The sequence below is a fragment of the Python bivittatus genome, unplaced genomic scaffold (assembly GCF_059951505.1).
Source record: "Python bivittatus isolate LINGU-HERP-01145 unplaced genomic scaffold, Pbiv_v1 ctg000980_np1212, whole genome shotgun sequence".
NCBI classification, from domain to species: domain Eukaryota; kingdom Metazoa; phylum Chordata; class Lepidosauria; order Squamata; family Pythonidae; genus Python; species Python bivittatus.
Window position 1 is genome coordinate 21,668,432 of NW_028277125.1, and position 20,192 is coordinate 21,688,623.

At 39.7% G+C, this 20,192-nt stretch overlaps 1 protein-coding gene and 1 long non-coding RNA gene across 2 annotated transcripts in view; one reads left to right on the forward strand and one right to left on the reverse strand.

Moving 5' to 3' along the window:
- Positions 1-20,192, forward strand: part of LOC112540427 (uncharacterized) — a 137,575-nt gene that overhangs the window by 108,766 nt on the left and 8,617 nt on the right. The gene's annotated exons all lie outside the window — the stretch shown is intronic.
- TIPARP (TCDD inducible poly(ADP-ribose) polymerase) overlaps positions 451-20,192 on the reverse strand; it is a 36,293-nt gene continuing 16,551 nt past the window's right edge. Inside the window, exons 3-6 of the mRNA XM_007426299.4 lie at positions 12,033-12,201; positions 11,059-11,240; positions 7,111-7,380; positions 451-4,957 (exon numbers count right to left, since the gene is read on the reverse strand). Of these exons, the coding sequence (XP_007426361.1) occupies positions 4,510-4,957; positions 7,111-7,380; positions 11,059-11,240; positions 12,033-12,201 (1,069 nt within the window). The 3' untranslated portion in view covers positions 451-4,509. The remainder of the gene's footprint in view (positions 4,958-7,110; positions 7,381-11,058; positions 11,241-12,032; positions 12,202-20,192) is intronic.

Sequence of the window (20,192 nt, forward strand, 5' to 3'; positions counted from 1 at the left end):
CTATCACTATGGCAAAGCAAAGAACGGTGTAGTGAGCTGAAAAGAAAAGCAATAAAATATCAGCCAGGTGTTCTGTGATAAGTGCTGCACACATACACACACACACACATGCACGTGCTTGATGCTGTTCTCAGAAAAATCATTGCAAACCAATGTCCCCCATACTCAGGAACAAATACCATCATTAGATAAAAAGCCCATTAACAGCAACAAAAGTGGCAATAATTCTAAATGGGGATTGCTTTTGGCAAGGTGAGTCACTTGAAGCCTTCCAGATGTTCAGATGACAGCTGCCACAATGCCTTGCCATTGGCCATGTTCGTTGCGTTAGGTGGATGTTGAAATGCAAAACAAGTGAAGGTACTCTTACATTGCTTATCTCTGGCACGTGGGAAAGGAGGTCATGTTGTTACGTTACGTTACGTTACGTTACTTTATTTTATTTTTAGAAATTTACATTGCTGCCCAATTCACACAGATCAACTCTGGGTGGCATACATCATTATAAAACAAAAATTTAAGTACAATTAAATTAGAACAGCGGTCGTTAATAGATCATTGGGAGCCCTAGATATGTGTTATAACTATATAATTTATAAATATAAATTGAATACATACATAAATAGTATCTCACAAAGCAGGACCTCCTATTATCCTGGCCCAACAGCGGAGGAAAGAACCAAGTTTTTAATGCCTTTCTAGAAATCATCAGGGTCGGGGCAACAGTACGTCAGGAGGGAGATCATTCTAAAGGGCAGGTGATGCAAGGGAAGAGGCACACCTCCTGGGTCCCATCGGATGACATTGCTTCAAGAAAGTCACCTGAAGCACACCTATCCTATTCGTGCATCTGGAATACAATGAAAGTACTCCTGCAGATAACCCAGTCCTGTGCCATGTGGGGTTCTATAGGTGATAACCAGCCCCTTGAATTGCACCCAGAAACCTATTTAGAGCCAGGCAGCTCACAAAAGTGGTGCTACATAAGCACACCAGGGTGCATCTGTAATTGCATTGCTGCATTCTGGGCAGTCCCCTGCTGCCATTATGTATTCCCATTCCAGACATATTTGTATATCACATGGATATTGCATTCCAAATCCAGCAGGCCAGCAAACTGTGATGACACCAAAAAGACAATATCTGTATGATGACATCTTGCACCAATGCTGCCATTATGTACTCACATTATGTACTCACATCCCGACATATGATGCAGATACATGAGTCACGACACTTGCATGAGGACATGGTCACAGATTTCATACATTTCAACATTGGCCAGCTTGGATGCCCATGAATCCATCCTTTTGAATTTTTACTGCTGTCGTGTGTGTGTGTGTGTGTAATAAATATGCTCAACAGTTACTGTTTGATTAGACCCCTGTAACTTTCTTGTTCAGACCAGAGAGATAATTGAGGCCTTGATTATAGGCTGTGGTGTATACATTTCAGTTGACTGCCCTAAGAATTTATCTGCATGATTAGCAGAAAGCGTAACATGGACCAACCCCTGCTAGCATTCAGTTCCGCATGCTCCCCAATATAAAAGATCTATTGCACAAACTATGTTTTCTTCCCTGAGATACTTCCTTTTTAAAAATTACCTCCAGGGAGCAATTTGTACAGGAAAATGTTGAAGCATGTGATCCTTCAGCAGCAGCCTGAAGTGACCAGAATCCAACAAGAGTGGTACTACTGTAAGCTGCTTGGCTCTGAGAAGCTAAGCTAGAGAATAATATAAGGTGCCTAAGGATGGAAGGATCCATTTGCTCTATGTCCCAATGCCAACCTGGGTGCTACCATCACTGGGAGGGCAGTCTAGGTGGAATGAATCTTCTACCAGATCTCTATATGCCACTGAAAAGACTCTTCTGATCCCTGCTAATCCCAGTTCAATGAATGGGAATTAATTAATTAGTTTAAATTAGGGCCCCCATTCTCCTTTTGTTATTACGCCCTGAACTCTTGAAATAGCTTAGTTTTTCAGTGAAAAGTACGTAGGCAGTTGGAAGGCACCCAGTGGGACAGCTGAAATAGAACAATTTCTTTCCCCCTCAGTTTCTTCATGTCTTCATTAAGAATGCAGGTTGAAATGTAAGTTTGTATCAGGGATGGTAGTATAATGTATATTTTATGTAGCCTACCCAGATATCTTCAGATAGGTGGGGGTAGGGCTATAGTATTCAAATAAATAACAAATAAGCATTTGAATAATGTAAATGTAAAGCAGGCAAGGCAACCATAGCCTCTTGATAATCAAGATGAATTCTCATAGTTTGCTTGTGACTTAGAATGGTGGGTAAACCCAGTCATCACTTTATTTGTAAGCATGATAAACCATGGTTAGATATGTTGTAGGACCATAGACCCAGTAAATATTGTGAACTCCAAAACTTAGCTGGGTGGGGAAAGCGTTACTTCTCACTTCTGAACAAATGGAAAACACCTGGCCAATGTTAGCTTGATTTTCCTCTGCTCCAGTGATTATAGCAGAGCAGAAGTGAAGACTATGCTACGTTGATGTATGACTGGCAGCTGGCTTGCCCTTCATTTTAGAAGCATTCTCATATATTATCTTCCTTTTGGAAAATGAAAATATTGATATGGTTTGCAGCAGCTATATAAAACAAAGGAATTATCAAGGGATAAAAAATAAAGTGTTATTCATGCACTGTTTCCCTAACAACTACAAATACCATAACGCTCACAATGAGTATAAGAGCTGAAGTGTGTAGAAATAAGCAACCAGTACAAAAGCGTGTATGTGCCGTGTCATAAAATAAGAGTGATGTTTGGTACTATTTAATATAGGGGATTTTTTTCCCTCTTGCTCTACTATGACCTGCCAGTGTGATCCAATGAATGTAAATGTTGGGAATGGCCAGAGTAATGAATGTTAACTATGGAATTTAATTTCACAAGATGTAGTGAAGGCTGCCAGGTTAGAAGACAATATGTCAAACCTTGGAATTTTGAGAGCAAGCTAGTCATTCTCACTACAAACTAACAAACCCAGCCAAGGTCATTCTGCCTTCTCAAGAAGAGTCACAACTGTTAATGAGTATGGTAGGCAGCAGGGCAGCCTTGGGGTCAACAAGCCTACAAGAGCTTTCTGAGAGGTTCCTGATAAGTCCATGTGACTTCACGAACTGCAAAGGGCCAGCATTTGGCAACAACTGTATTTTTAAAGAATGTCTCTGGATCTTACCTAGATCCAATAGTATGTAGTCAGAAATAGCCCACTGAGTAGTAAATAACTGCAGGTTGCAGCCCAATGCTGTTTGAAGTTGGCCCTTACCAGAACGACAACAAAGGTAAATTGGGTGCTAGAAAACACCAGGGGGTGAATAGGTAGAATAATTTGACAAAGACGGATTTTGTGATAGCCACCACTTTGTAATTAGGCTACGACTCCCCAACAGCCATTTTAAATGGGATTAATCCAAGAAACATTACAACTGCTGGGAGGGCAACCCTGATAATTTAGGGCACAGCAGGAAATGCATTACCCAAGTAGGCAAGGGAGAGGGATTGGTGCTACAATGCGGCTATCTTCTTCCATTGTGAAAAGCAAGGTAACACTGTAGATACACAGGAAGAGTAGCTTGATAAAATATTGGGAAAGAAGGGAAAATGGGAACAAAAAGTGTATTTTTTTAATTTTTAAAATGCACAAGGGCATCCATTTCCAAATGAAGAAATAAATGAATTGGCTGAAAATAAACCCCTTCTAAGTATAAATCAACCTCACAATCTCCCCAGGCATGTCATTTTGTCGTCTTTCTCTCTTAGCCATCTCTTCTCATTCATGAAAACCCCAAACTGTTGAACGCTTGAGAGAGAAAGTGACTGGGCATGGCAGAATGATTTCATACGAACCAGTTGGTTTTCTCTTCCTGCTACCACTATGTTTTCTGTAGAAGGAACTGAATCCCCAACCTTGTTCCTTTTACTGAAGCAGACAATATGTTGCATTTAGGCATATTGCCAGCAGAGACTTATACAGGTGCAGGGCTGTGGCGCGGCCACACCTGCCCTCCAGATATAATTCCAAGTTGAAAGTCAGTGGATGAAGCATTTCACAATAGGGGATCAAGTACTGGTAAGAGCCCAAGAGGGAGAACAGGTAAGAAGTTCTGACAACTTCAGAACAGCAAGCATTCAAGCCAGACAAATTACAAATGTTCAAGATAACACTGGGTCACATTAGTAAGTTTTTAAAACATTAAATTTACTAACATAAATAGTGTTTATAACAAAAGGCACAGGTTTTTTTCTTCTCAACTATAAACAATGGAAAATATTTACAATTTGCACAATTGGTCTTTTCAGGATTATTTTTCTTTTCTTTTTTTAAAAAAGGTTGTTTTTCCCTCCCTGTTCCTCAATATATTTATTAAAACTTCCAGGACTGGATTTCTCCTCCCCAACAAAGGGGTCCATTCTACAAACAGCAGATTAAAGTTTATTAACAACAATAATTTATCAATGGGAAATGTGTATCTCTCAAATCATGACAGTGTTACTAACTTCTTCATACTGGATAACAAAATAAGGATAGCTCTGGTCGTCGTTAAAAATGACAAAGATCTGTGGTTCAAAGTAGTTGTCCACACAGGAGTCATACAGATCACTGGTGATGCTGGCAGGGTTCACAGGTGGAGGCCTCCTCATGGTGTGGTTCCCAACTGTGTACTTTCCGGTCAGTACTTTTGCCAAAAACATGTAGTGGATCCCTTTGGGTGACCGCTTGGAGAAATTATGAGAGTAGCTGGCTTTCCGAGCAAAGTAGCTGCCTTGCCCAAACATGGTGGCGTGTTTCCCACATACTCGAGGGTCAAAGTTATGCTTGCAGATACCATCCACCACGTCCTGGGAGGTCCCATGGAACAAATGTCTTTCATTCATTATCTTGTCTAGCCCAGTCATTTTTTTAGACATGTATTCCTTTTTCCTGGAAATGAAATAGACACACATATATAGGTGTATCTGCAAATTCCTAAATGTTAAGTCTGCCTGATGGAACTTAAAAAGAGCAAGAGACTTTGCAGACACTGGAGCCTGAGTGGCATGGCTTTACCTGAAACAACCTCTCTTTGATCTGCCCTTGGATTCAGCACCTGAAGGATTGGGTGGCTTGCTTTCTCCACTGCTGAATTGGTGCTATTTAGCTATCAATCTTAAAGGAAATCAAAAAGGAAATCAACCTTAATTGCTCATTGGAAGGACTGATAATGAAGCTCAAGCTCAGATACTTTGGTCACCCCTAATGCGAAGAGAGGAGTCTTTGGAAAAGACCCTGATGCTGGGAAAGATTGAAGGCAAAAGGAGAAGAGGACGGCAGAGGATGAGATGGTTAGATAGCATCACTGAAGCAATGAGCATGAAACTGAGCAAACTCAGGGAGGCAGTGAAGGACAGGAAGGCCTGGCGTGATATGGTTCATGGGGTCACGAAGAGTTGGACACAACTTAACGACTGAACAACAAGCTATCCTTAGCAATAGTCCCCATTGCCAGTGCTTATCCTGCCTCCTTTGTGCTTGTTCTGACTCGCTGCCAAATGGCACAGCCTGATTTTTGCATGTACCGAGTGTGAAAAATCAAAGAAATTGGTTGATTCCTCCAGTTCCCTCTATGGCATGACATCTGCCAGCAGGAATCATCCACCAATCACAGCCTTGCAATAAGAATGATGACTGGATTGTACTTGTCATCTCTAAGCTCTTTCCTGGGCTTCTCTTTCTATACCCCATTCTGTGAGCTGAATAAAGTTAAGGGAGCTAAATCTCAAAGCAACACGATTTCTTCCTCAGGAGGGACCACAGCACTTACTCTGCATTTGGCTGAGAGGTCTGGTGCTACTGGGCAGTTCTGATAGGACCCTGGCACAACTCTTTAGGGAGCTATGGCACCACACAAGGCAGCCTTGGGTTGGAGGGGTGGGTTGGGCTCACTTAATGGGCAATGAAGCATAAGATTTTATATGCCTTGCAACTTCTGTGCATGCTACCAGTTTAAGGGGGAAAACACTACTTTCACTTTGGTACAGCTAAGGATGGTGTAAACCTGTCTTACCTGTAGGCTGGGAATGAGATGGAGGCAATCATTGGGACACGGCAAAAAGAAAAACATTGCCAGGCCATGTTTGTATCATGGTTAAGTGAAGCTAGGGGAAGGTCCTGGCAATATAAGTCCTAACTATAAAGTGCAGGAAAAGTAGCATTGCAAAACTCCTCTCCTGAGTCTACCAAATTGCCTCTCTGCTCTTCTTAAGAGGAATACTAATCCTCTGAGAATACTTGGTTTATACTCAAATGGGACTAAGATTTAGAAAACACAACTATAAATTGCTAGTCTGTATCATTTCAGAGGGAAAGTTGGAGGCTAGAATACTTGGCCATACCACAACATTAATAATATACTTTTTTACACTAGTTTTTTTTGTTTTTTTTTTTAAGAGAAAATGCTAGCTTGGAACCTTTCTCCCTTCCCAGATGGTACTTTTTCCATCAGCAAACAGTACTATACATGGAGGTGACATTACAGAAAAAAACAAGGAAACAAACTTTGATTTTGTAGCTCTATTTGTGGGATCTATCACTGGGATTTCTGCTCCTCTCAGTTTGGGTCGGAAGCCAAAACATGGTGCTAACTTAACAAAACTAGAGAAGCCTGGAAGCTCTATTCAAATTCAATCCAGCCAAACAAAACAGCTGTTCATAACCAAGGCTGGTGCTTCAACAAAAGGCCTCTTTCATACATTGAAAAAGAGATGAAGGTTTTAGTTCAGAGGGTGGCTTTGAGCAAAGCAGGGGGCACTTTTTCTGTCTAGGCTGCACTCCCTCAGAATGATCTGTGCATGACAACGGCAGGGAAAGCCACTTCTGATATTTCCCAACAGTTCTTGTCTGTTTTTCTAAGCACAAGCTCCCCGCAGACTTCCAGGCCAATAGTATATAATGTGCCCATTTTGAGGAGCAAGATTTGTTGAAGGCACTAGCTGTAAAAGATGCTTTCCAAAGAGAAGCCACTATTCTTCCCCCACCCCACCCAAAACAGTGAAACAACAAAGTAACAGGAGAATATTTATCTGATGTTGACTCACCTCTTGTATTTCTCCCACAAAAACTGGTTTTGAACTCGCAATATTTTCAAGATTTTATATTTGGTCTCCGGCACAGTTTTATGAAAGAGATTATAGATGGTTCTGTAGCTTTTGTCTTCCTTTGAAACAGGCACTTGGATAAAGTCCTGAGTTGGGTCCATGCTAATCCATGTTTCTGGGTAGAAACTGGGAGAGGTAACAGCACTTGGGGATAAAACCTGTGATGGGATGGATTCTGTCATTGGCACTGCCAGGCTGCCACTAAGTGTCCTAGTGCAAGAAGAAATTGGGAGAAAGGGAAGAAAAGGAATCAATGGGACATTTGTAAGTCAAATAACCCCCAGTGTAAACCTGCACATCTGATTTCTTTCTCTTAAGAACGTTGCACCTTTCAGTTTCAGTCTATTATTTTTAGTCCATTACTCTAACCCAGTGTTTCTTCAAGTGTGCTTCCAGGACCCCCAGGGGTCCCCCAAGACCCTTTCAGGGGTCTGTGAAATAAAAATTATTTGCCAGATATTGAAGATATTTGCAAAAATGTAAAACAATGTCACTCTTCTCATTATTTTTTTATTTGTTAAAAAATATAGGGATTTTTCATGAAAAATGTTAATATCTAATGGTTTTTATATTGTTATTTTTATATGATTTGATAAATATTCCAAAAATGTGTCAATTTTAGTTTTTAATATGGTAAATATCAATAAATATAACCCATACAAACACACACTCTTTTGGGGTCCTCCATAATTTTTAAAAGTGGGAAGGGGTCCTGAGAGTAAACAGTTTAAGAAACACTGCTGTAACTTATTAACCTTATGCTGAACGTTTTAGTCTCCTAACGTGTTATCTTATTCAGTTTTATGTCATCTCAACTTTGATAAGCATTGTCTCTTCATCCAAGTTATTAATGTAAACACTTAAGAACGTTGTGTCTTGAACTAAACAAGGCATGCCAGTTGAATAAAGAACCACTGATGACCATTTTTTGAGTACAGTTTTCAAGTCAGCTATGGATCCAATTAATAAATACACCACCCACCCCATACTTGCTAATCCATATGTCATGAGGACTTTGTCAGATACTTTGCGCTTAAGTCAAGATGTATTATCTCCACAGCTTTCCTTCAAAGAACTAAGGAAGTTACCCAATCAGAAATTCAGATTTGTCTGGCAAGATTTGTTCTTGAGAAATCCATGCTGAAATCTTAACAATCTGCATAACTTTCAAGGTGCTTACAGATCAATCTTTTATGATCTACGCTGGAATCTTCCCAAATAGCAACATTAGGCTGACTGATAGTCCAGACCCTGGATCCCTCTTTTTCTCATTTAGCAGGACAGGGAAAATATTTTGTCTTTCCCAGTTTTGTGTTATCTGGAAGTATGCCCATTCTCCAAGTTTTATATAGTTTTGGCCAGACCATCAAGTTACTTCAGTATCCTAGAATGTAGTACCTCTGAGTGGAAGATACTGACTTATTTGAGGTCAGTACATACTCTTGCTTATCTTTCTATCAAGCTCAAGCCGAGATCCTGCTCCTTCAACCAGGTTTTCATAACTGTTTGGTGGAATAAATATTTCTTTTATTTGGAAGATATCTGAAGCAGCTCTTTTTGTTGTTCTTAACATGTTTCCTAAGGTAAACTTATACCTGAATTTTAGTTATCCTGATCCCGTCTCTACAAATCTGGACTACTTGCACATTCTTGTCCTTGGTGACCTGTTCTTTCCATCTCCTTTATACAGCATGTGCACAAACACACCGAGACACATAGGGTTTGTTTTTAGATTTTCACTAAACACATGGTTTTTTTCCACTTCTTGTTGTTCCCAATCGAGTTTTTAGTTAAGTTATTTTTAGCAATTCCTGTTCCTACACATCTTGGACTTCTTTTCCTCTTGCTTTTCCTGCCATGCGATCATATTAATCCTTGTTCTGATCAGAATATATTAAAATCTGCACCTTTAATTACATTCTGCTTAATGTCCCATCCTAAATGGAATTTCAGCATTACATGGTCGCTTTTGCTCAAATTCCCTGTTAAGTCTTCCCTATTGGTTAGGATCAAATCAAGAATGGCTAATCCCTCTTGTCTCCTAGACAAGAGAAAGGTCAGGAATTTCCTGGAAGTAGAGGGCTTGGCAGAGTTTGTCTCCCAGCAAACGCTGCAGTAATTAAAAACCCCCATCACAACTAACTGATGCTTGTTGAAAGATCAGTAATTTGCTCTTTAAAAATATCCACATTTTCTCTTTGGTTAGATAGTCAATAGCAGACACCAACAATGAAACTTTTATTCCACTTTTTAAAAATCTGATATTCTCAATAGTGCTATAAACAGTGCATGTGCTGAACTATGGCAATTCCAAATGCCTATTAATTAGCTCTTAAAAGGAAATAATGCACTCAGAAAGAGCTAGATCTAGACTAGATCAATCCCATTTTGGTCCTTTTAAAGTCAGTGTAGTTCATGCTCAATATGAATAGTTTTTCAAAGGAATTTAAATGGGATTTGAGTGCAAATTTAAGCAAAGCCATACAAAGAATTAGGAACCAATTCCAAAGTAAGAATATGCTACAGCAATTTTGCCAAAAGATGGATTTTTAGGCCTTCAGTAATGAACATCTGCAGGACCACAGGTTGTTCACTTCTATATTGAATTGCTGAGCAGCCCAACCTGCCTTATTCTCAGAAAAAATGACAAACTTTAGAAACAGCAGGAGAAATTATTGCAAATGGAAACTGGAAAGTGATTTGAAAATGGAAAGTAACTTCCTGGCAGGAAAAGGGATCCTCAATAATGTTCTTTTTTGTTAAAATTAAATTTTAGTTTGAATTAAAGTTTTTTAAAGCATTCATGGCAGCGTACTTTTGCCAGTTTAGCAATGATAAAGCTAGTGCAATTCCACCCTTATAAAAAAGTTATGTTCAAGCTACAGTTTGTTTCATTTAGCATAAGTGAAAGCTGTGTACCCTGTATAATTCCATCAGATTAATAGCTAGTCAAAGGAGAACCATGCGAATAAAGTAGAAAGGATCAATAGAAATCCAATACAAAAAAGACTGGGAGAAAACAGGAGCACAACTCACAAGTGTTCAGAAGTTCCACAACAGAAATCAGTGCAATAAATGCAATCAGTGTCTACAGTTAAAAGGAAGACATTTGAGGAGACTGACAGGTGGAGTTGTTGGCATCTGCAGTCCATAAGGAGGTAGTCCTCACTTACTGACAGTAATTAGGACTGGAAACTCCATCAATAAGTGATGCGGTTGTAAGGCGCGATGTCACATGACCATGCCAACTTACAACAGCAGTTTTGGCAGTCCCAGCTGCCGTCGTCAGGCGAATCCTGCATGGTCGCATCCCGTGGTCACGTGATTGTTATTTGTGACCTCCTGCCAGCTTCCCCATTGACTTTGCTTGTTTGAAGCTGGCAGTGAAGGTTGCTGCAACGTGATCATCGCAAGCCAGTTGCCAAGCACCCAAATCATGATCATGTGACCACAGGGACGCGGCAATAGCCACAACTATGTGGGCAGTCGTAAATGCCCTCATTCAGCTCCATCACAACTTCGAATGGTTGCTGAACGAGTGAATGTTAAATGAGGACTACCTGTAGTATTAGAAGTGCATCTAACAAAGCCACTGTCTGTTTCTATTATGTTGAGTGTGTGTGTGCATGCGCATGATGGCAGGATGGATTATTTAATTATTTATTTATCCGCTGTTGGTTTTAGTTGTTGTTAACAACTCTTAGTGGTATGCAAGCACCAGGAGGGAATAATACAATGTTTTGTATAGACAAAGAGCTGGCTAACACTATGGCTAAGCCAAAAAAATCCAATAAAGCTACATAATCAACTTATATTATACACCTGTGCCACCACCTCATGGTTATTACTGAGGACCCCAAGAGATACAGGAAAGACTCCATAACTTACTGCAAAAATGGCATGAGAATCACACAGGAGCGGAAAAGAGGTCGCTTCTTGATTTCTCTTCGAACGCATGCGTTTTGCTGGAAGCCGTCTTTAATGTTCAAGATGTAACGATTGTGCCAGGTAACAAATCGGACCTCTGCCAACCCTCGGCAGTTGGCTTCTTCTATCAATCGTACTACAGGCTGTTTAAATCAGAAAAGGAATCCACTTAATCTATTTCATTTTCAACTTCTTTTTATTCTTTAGAATTGCTCATCAGGGTAAGCAAGACCTCCCTCCCCCTTTCAAACACAGCCAAGCTTTCTTACTAATTTTAACAGAAATGGAATCATACATAATGGGGTGGTATCAGACCTACTCATAGGTAGGACAGACCCACTCAAATCAACAGGCCTTAAGGCAGTGATAGGCATCTGGATCTAAACTGAAATCTAAGCACCCCCCACTCCCAGAATAATAAGTTCAGTATCTAAAGTTATTAACTGCATTGTTGCTCTTCAAGAAGGAAAAGAAACACAGAGAGAGACATACAAGAGGCAAGTGGAGAACTAAAAGGAAGGCATGGAAAACAAACCAACAAGAGAAGACCAGGTAGATGACTTGTGGCCCTCAATACTGAATTATAACTCCAAGCATCTCTCACAATGGACCATACTTCTGGATGCTGGGAGGTATATGTAAATCCTTTGAGCATATCCCCTTATTTCTGTATTAAGAAAATTACTGGTCTCTGGACAGCACCTTCAAGCGTTCAAAGCCCTTAAGTCCAATCAAACAGGCTGAGTTTGCACAATTCACTAAACCACAAAAAAGAATTCAAGTTAAATCTAACTAAGCCTAGCATGTAATACAAACACAGCCATTAGGTCTTTAGCTGACCTGGTTTCACACGTTGCAGAAACCCAACTAGAGTAAGCTTCCTGGCTAAGCGGTGATTTCAAAACAGACTTCCACCACCCAACCCAGTATGTTACCTCGGAATATTCTCTCCAGCCAAAGTGATCCCTGCAGAAATATTTCCAGACTGTATAGTAGTTGGAGTCGGTACTTGTGCAGACAGGTGTAGACAGCCTCCTCAATCGGTCAAACTCAGTTGTATCGTAAAACGTCAGGGCATTCAAGTCTACTAAAAACTCCTGACCTCTGAAGGAGAAGACAAAAGACAAATCAGTTCCTCCATTTATTCAGAAACAGAATGAAAGCTATAGCAGCAGTGCTGCCTTCTGGGACTGAAAGCCAAAGTAAACTAGTTCTTAAGTGGACAGAAAGAACTAACAATAGTCTTCCCATTATTCTCCAATCCCACAATCAACTCTCAACTCTCCATCCTCTGGAGCTTTAATTTAGTTTAGTTTCTCCCTCAAACAGATCTGCGAGAGGGATATTATGCACTAGGATGTTCTAACAGTTTATATACAGACATATAAATCTTCCACAAAAATCTGCAGTCCTTTCCTGCTCCATTCCCCCAGTGCAGTAATTTATATTTTAATAATATGAATATTATCTACTCTTACATATTTATCTTTCTTAATTTGATCCAGAAACTGAGCCGAATATGGGCAGAAACAAGAAAAAGCAAAACAAAACAACAGAGAGATACTGTAGGACTATCAGACCTGGGTTGAAAACCTCCAGATGACCACTTGAGGGATCATCCCTAATGAGGTAGTTTCTCTATCTCTTTGCTGCCATCTAGTGCACGTCTGCATTTTTGCAGCCCCACTCTGATAACTTGAGCTATTGAGAACAAGGAATAGAAATTAGGCTCCAATAAATGATATAACCATGAGCACCACCATCATCATCCAAAATGAAGACTGTGTATAATTTAACTGGCCTTCTTTGGTTAATTTCTGATCATAAAGACTACGTTTAAAGACTACCCCCTCTTCACCACCACTGGGATGAATCCCAAACTGAACAATATAATGTTCTCTACCGAGTGAACTTTTCTCCTTATGCATGGATAATACAGGGGCAACTTTGCTTTGTGTGAGCTTAGCCACTGTCATATAATTTTGCACGGGCTGCTGATTTACTATTGGGCTGCTGTAAGTATGCAGTTTAAGTATGGATAGTACTTGGTTGATATCATACTGCAATTGCCATTCTTTTAAATGCCTTCCTCCTAGAAATAAAGCATGACCCAAGTTCATTTTGCAACAATTTAAATGTTTGTGAAATGTTTTCATTCATTTTAGCATTTAAGGTATTATCATACCATCTTAATAACCAGTTGTTGAAATACTTCTGATTATTGATCTATTATTCTATGTGCTTTATGTTTTATATTACCACATATTTTATTATATTTAACTTATTTATTTAAAATGTACACTGCCTGCAGGTGTACTGCACAACAGGTGGAGATATTTTTAAAATAAAGAAACAAATGAACCAAACAGTGCTCCTTTCTCTAGAGCAGATTCCACAAGCTGGGGATCTCCAGAAACGTCTCTCCAGACAGAACTATCCAAGACTAAATTCAGCTCTTGTGTACTTTCCACGCTTGGTTGTGTTGGTCTCCCCTTGTCCTATATTTCTATGGAAATTCTTCTGATAGGTGTAATCGCTTCTCTCTTTGGTTATTAGACAGGAATCAGGTATGGATGTTCTGCTGCCTTCAACTCCAGCAAGTGGAACATAACAAGATGTCTTATGATACCATTGTTTATTGCAGTAGGTCATCGTTTCATTGCAAGGTAGAATCAGGGCAAAGGACTGCCACTGCGCTGCATTTTTGCACTGAGCAGAAGAGAGTTGATGGTCCAAATAGCCCTTTCCAACTTTATAATTATATGCCTTCCTCCAGGTTCAAGATGAGTAGTTTTGTTACGTGAAGTTAGAGATCCATGGGCCTTTCTCCCCTTCTTCATTCACTGGCCAGATTCCTACTCTGAAGAAACCCATGGGGTGGACAATCCTGGCTTTTTTCACATACAAAATGGACACTTAAGCCACTACTTAAAATAACATTACTGGGTTTACACATAATGTTAATCCAAATCACATATCCAGTGTCTACCTGTCAGACAAACCTATTCTGTAGGTGGTTTGTTGTGAGATTAACTAGAATGGGAAAGGCATCCTTGGGGGAAGAGCAGGAGGAAAAAAATTACATTTCTAAACTCAATAGTCAGGCCACTTTCTAGTGTTCTTATGAAAACATTTCTCTAAGAATGTATTAAGAAATACAGAAAACAAATATTAAATACAGAAAAGTAGCATACTCTATTGGATAGATTTTGCCCCACTATTAGATTTTATTTTTATAACATTACATCTATTTTAGTTTCAATATGAAATGCTGTCATTTTGAAGCCTGGAACATTAAGAACAGAAGCACACCAAGATTTCATTGTCCCATTTTCTGGCAGTCAATTTAGATGGAGAAATACCCAAATATGACATATTTTTCAAACTCATAGCATTTTGAATGAAATATTCAAGTATTCAATCTGACAACTGCATTTGTGGGCATGATACATATTGATTGCCTCCACATTCCAAGGGAACAACTGCAGTTTATATTGTACTCTTACAATTTATGCTCCAAATCCTTAGAGGCAAAGGAGGACTTTAAAAAATTGCTGTTCCTCATAATATTATAGCTAGCATAGCACTCTCTGGGAGTTCACTTACAATTCTTTTTAATGTGGGTTTGGCAATCATTTTGTGGGTTTGCAGGAAAATTTGTGGAGGGGTTTCTAGTAGAGATATTCCGCAACCGTAGGATTCATTTTGGATACTATTTCAGTAGTTTGAAATAAGCTAGCTTGACGGGGGCTGCTTTGGAAATCACCTGATTTGGTTTTAATTCAGAACTTCATTTTGGAAAATCTAAAGTTTTGTGCTTTCGACCATAGGAAAGCATGAAAAAAAAAAGTCAGATGGTTCTACCTTCCCCCCCCCCTGCCCTTTATGAAAAACTCTGGTAACATTTTCAGGCCCAGGTGTCCCTTCTTAGAGGACCTTACCTACCAGATTTCAGAGGCACATTTATCTGTTTCAGTCTTCCAGCCTCACCATGAGCACCATATTTGCTAGGAAATGATTTGTATGCATCTTCAGATGACTGATTCCCATCTCCATTCTACCACAACCTTGTAAAAGAGTGCATATCAAACTACAGCTATGGACTTTACAGCAGGGGCAGCTGTAGGTAACTAATCACAAAGAGCTAATGGTTCCAAAGCTATGTCAGCATCAGAGTGGGCAAGGAGGTACATCAGCAACACAGATAAAACTGCTTTTGCTGGATTGATTCGCTAGTTTCATAAAGACTTTTTTTTTTTACTTTGCCTACAATGTAAAAAACACAATCTGAATGGCAAGGTATGAAGCAGAATATAAATGTGGGGGAAGTAAGGAGAGTTACAAGAACAGAAAGGTATGGAGAGGTATAGCAAATGGTGGTATAAACTAGATTTAGCTATATTTAGCTGCTTACTTCAAAAGGGATTAGGCTGATGACTATGTATGTATGCATCTGAAGATTCACTGTGATTTAGCAATTCAATATTCAAATTCTGTATTGCCACAGAGCACTTTTTGCAATGTCCTGTGCCCTCCAGATGCACTGAATGGCAATTACCAGAACATGGGGTCATGTATCCAATTTACTGCATGGATCCTTTGGAACACAGGACCCACCCCTCTAGTTTAAAAATTCCCTGGGAGAAGAAGATAAGATTTAAAAATAGCTAAGGATGTACAGTTTCAGAGTCTAATTGTACTCCTGATTTTGTGGACCATGAGAGGGTTTTCCAGTTACTGTTAATGGAATTGGGGGGAGGGGGAGAGAAGTAGATTTGGAAGTTTCTTTATTGGTGGACTGGAGAGTGAAGTGGCACCATGAGCTCTAACAATTAGAAACATCTGATGAACTTATCAGATTTGTCACAGCAACCACATTCTGTTCTTAATGGACTAAGAGATATACAGCACCGCTAATTCAGTCTCTAGTCAAAGGATGGGTTGAATTCAGCTTGCTTTGCAGAAGGCATGCAAAAAATTGTGCTGAAGTTCATCAACTGTCTTTAAAGCCTCTAGGACAGACTGCATTTGAAGTATTTATGCTGAAGATATATTAAGGAAGCTGGATTGAAAGAAGAAGAATGTGGTTTTAAAACTGGAAGAAGAAACATCAATAAACAGCACTATGCTGATTACGCTACTCTGATAGCCAAGCTCTAGTAATAAAAGAAACACAGTGAAAAAATGGGAGTAAAATTAAATATAAAGACCACCAAACTAATGACAACAGGTAGAACAACCAGCCTTAGAATTGACAATAAAGATATCAAAGCGGCTTCTGCCTTTTAGGATCAACCATGAATGGTAAAGGAACAAGCAGTCAAGAAATACACCATAGACTAGCACTTGGTACAGCAGTTACGAATGCCTTGGAAAATATATTCAAATGCTGTGATGTGTCTATACCTACAAAGATCAGAATTGTGCAAGCCATGATATTCCTTGTTACACTCTATGGAAGCAAAAGTTGGATTCTGAAGAAGCAGGATATGATTAGTATTGATGCTTTTGAATGTTGGTGTTGGAGAAGACTCCCAAGAATACCATGGGCAGCCAAGAAAACAAACCAATGGATCATCAGATGAATCAACCCAGAGTTCTCACTGAAGGCACAAATGACCAGGCTCAAATTATCTTACTTCAGACATGTTATGTGAAGACTCAGCTCTCTGGAAAAGGCTCTAATGCTGGGAAAGGTGGAAGGAAAGAGAAGACAACGACGACCAGCAACAAGGTGGATGGGCTTAGTTACAGTGGTGATGGGTTCACCTATGGAAGACCTGAAAGACCAGGTCAGGAAAGACTGTCATGAAGGAAATCTATCTATGGGGTTGCTAGGAGTCTAAATGACTTGATGGCACATAATCAAATAAGATTGACATGTTGTTAAAACACTCCCCATCCTACCTTTGCAGCGGACGTGTGACAAAGAGGACATCTGCTATTAGCAAATTTGCTACTTAAAAGGGCAAATACCACTCCTATACCTTAGATTTAACCTGTGGCATTTGAGTGTTCACTGGGAGTTGTAGAGGGAGGGAAACAGGGAACATTAAAAGCTTCTGATAACGCCAGTATTATATTTTAAGGAGTCAATATACTAGTTTGCAATACAGTGTAGCAGTCAGTGTTCCATTTCTTTTCACATGGGTGGTAAATGAATACTAAAGTGAATTGTGCGAAAGAAGTAAATCAGGGTGGGGTTGGCCATATAGAGAGAATGACTAAAGATTGAATCGTGAAATAAATATTTGAAAGAAAAGTGACCTTGAGAGGAAGGGGAAGCTTGAGAAAGTCACAGGGGAATGGAGCTGAGATCCTCAAAAAGAGAGAAGTGAAAAGTTTAAGGAACAACAGGCAATATATGAAGGAATGGGCAGATATGTTGGTACCATAATAATATGTTTTGCAAGCCTAGAAAGGTACAGAGAGATACTGTATATGTTGTTGGCATTAACCAGATTTAGTTATATTTCATTTTACTACTTCTTCTCTCATATCTTTCATTTCTTTTGCCTGTTATCTCTTACTTTTCTTTTGCTCCTTCATAATGCTGCTTACCCAGAAAAGAATAAGATGGCTTGTTCAACCAGAAGCCCCCCAACTCAAAGCAAAAACAAAACCAAAAAACAGGAAACCAGCACGGTCATGCCACAATTCTTTCAATAATTGCTTTGAAAACAAGAATACCTGAAATAAGTTTTCAGAACTGTACTTCACAGGGTCAAAAATTGATGCTCACTTCAAAAATCAGCACATCAACCAGAGGGTAGACTAGGCTTGGTGGACCAAGCCTGCACCAACATGCAAGCTTAATTTCAGTCTTCATGCCTGAAAAAATGGGGTGGAAAAGTCTAAACACAAGAGTTTGTGCATCCACTCCTGGAAAGACCATCAACTGGTTGATAGAACTCAAGTTCTGCAACATTTTTAGCATTCTAAAATAGTATAATGCCATGTAATAGTATAATAGTATAATGCTAGTCCCTAGCAGAAATGCAGTAAATAAATGATTTTTAAAAAATCCTCATCATGATCATACCACAGATTCAGCCAGTCCACTTCTGGGAAGTCTATGAGGAAGACAGCTGCCCTCTCTTGTTCTTGCTCAGAACAGATCTGTGCCTGGTGGAATCTCAAAGTCCAATTAAAGTATGCAAGACTATCAGTAAAGAAGGTTTCAGTGTGTTTGGTGGTTCCTTGCAAATTATTCCCAACCCCCAATAAGCTCAAGCCATTTCTGCAAAGGGTAGAACTTGCTTACTTTTAACCATGGCAGTTAGTCAAAAAGGCTTGATCTTAAGAAACAAGGTAGTGTTGGAACTTCCTAATACTTGGATGGGAAACCACCATGAAATCCCAGAACTGTAGGCTAAACCTGGAAGTTGAAAAAACATCCCAGAACAAGGCAATGGAAATCACTTCTATATTGTTGACAAGAACACTTCTTAGATGTCTCAACAATGTCACCCAGGAGTCAAGTTTGACTTAAAAGTGGCACAGCAAAAGTCGCTTAGAATAATTTTGGTGAAAGTTTTAGCAGCTTCACATGAACATATAAGGGACTGAGCAACACACGATCCTCCAGATGCTGAATTTAGCCCCCATTAGCTCTATATGTGGTGCAGTCCAATTATACCAAACCTCCTAACTTTCTATAAGTTAGGAACAAGTCATCTAGCTAAGGAGAACTAGATACAACATTAAATAGCTAGCTTTGGGTAGGCTTTACAAGGGCTAACTCAACAAACTATGTTCTTCCTCAAACCTTGCTGCAAATTCCCAAGAGCTTGGTCATAGCATCTGTATCCTGGCAGGAACGTACCACCTTAGAGAGCCACTCATTCAAGGGATGGATCAAGCCCAAACTGGTTTATGATATTAGATAAGCTGACAAGGTCTATGGGTTCATGTGTTCATCCATTTTAATGTTTTATAGAATTTGCTATTGCAAGCATATGCCTCTATACCTGAAATATAGGAGAGAAAACTGCCTTGTCTTGCATATCTGGTAGTTGAATAACTCCATTTATTTAATCATTATATGAATTCTATGAAATGTTAAGACACAGAATGTGTGCTTGATTTTTGAATTAATTAGCATATAAAAGGGAATGAATCTCTATTCCGAAATCAACAACGACAATATGCTGCCTGACTCTCAATGACTATGGGCAGATCACAAGTAGACTCAAAATCATCCAGGTAATCTCAAATGAATTCTGGCTGTCCCATCTCAATTCTGCTCCAATAAGAACACTGGAGATACCATCAGCCTGCCTCACAATGGTTTCTGAAGACCAAGACTGTGTGGACAGTACACAAGAAAGTACAACATGAAATGTGAGGGCTGGATGCCATAAAGTTACAAAAATTCTACACTGATGTAAGAAGTGGTGACCTTCAGCCATGTAAGCCTATCCAACCTCCCAAGACTTGCCATCTGACAGCATGGCTCCTAGTTAAAAGCATACATTTGCATCACATGTTGACACTGCACAGGCGGGGACAGAAACGAGAATGTGGAAGAGAGCCAGCCACAGGTTGATTTCCACGCATGTTGCATAATGGAAACTTCTGCAGACATGATTATCCTAATCTGCACACAGGGTAAGGGTGTGGAAGCAGCATTTATATTCAATTAATGCCTTGCTGAGAAAGACAGGGCAGACTACAGAAGTCAATTCACTGGGCCATGAATGACTTACATGCACCACATGAACTGTAGCCTCCTGGCTAAAAGGCTCCTGACTGGAGACAGGAGGATATTGTGCCCCGTCATTTAAGGCTTTGCTTCAGTGACTGTGCCCTGATTCATCAGCACTGGTCAAATGGTGTGTGCCCTGCAGTTAGAAGGGAAGAAAGAAGGAAACCACACACAGAATGAGGTTTTGCTTAATCACTCTTGGAAACTGGTTGACAAAGCTCTTTGTTCCCCTTTTGCCAAACTCTTTGTGGCTTAGCAACAGTAGTTATGCATACATGCAACACAACCAGAGTTATCACCAAATGTAATTCCTAGTTGTGAAGTTTTAAAGTGATCCAGGGAAGGAGAACGTGTTAAAATCAGTGTCTGCTTTCATGCCACTGGGAAA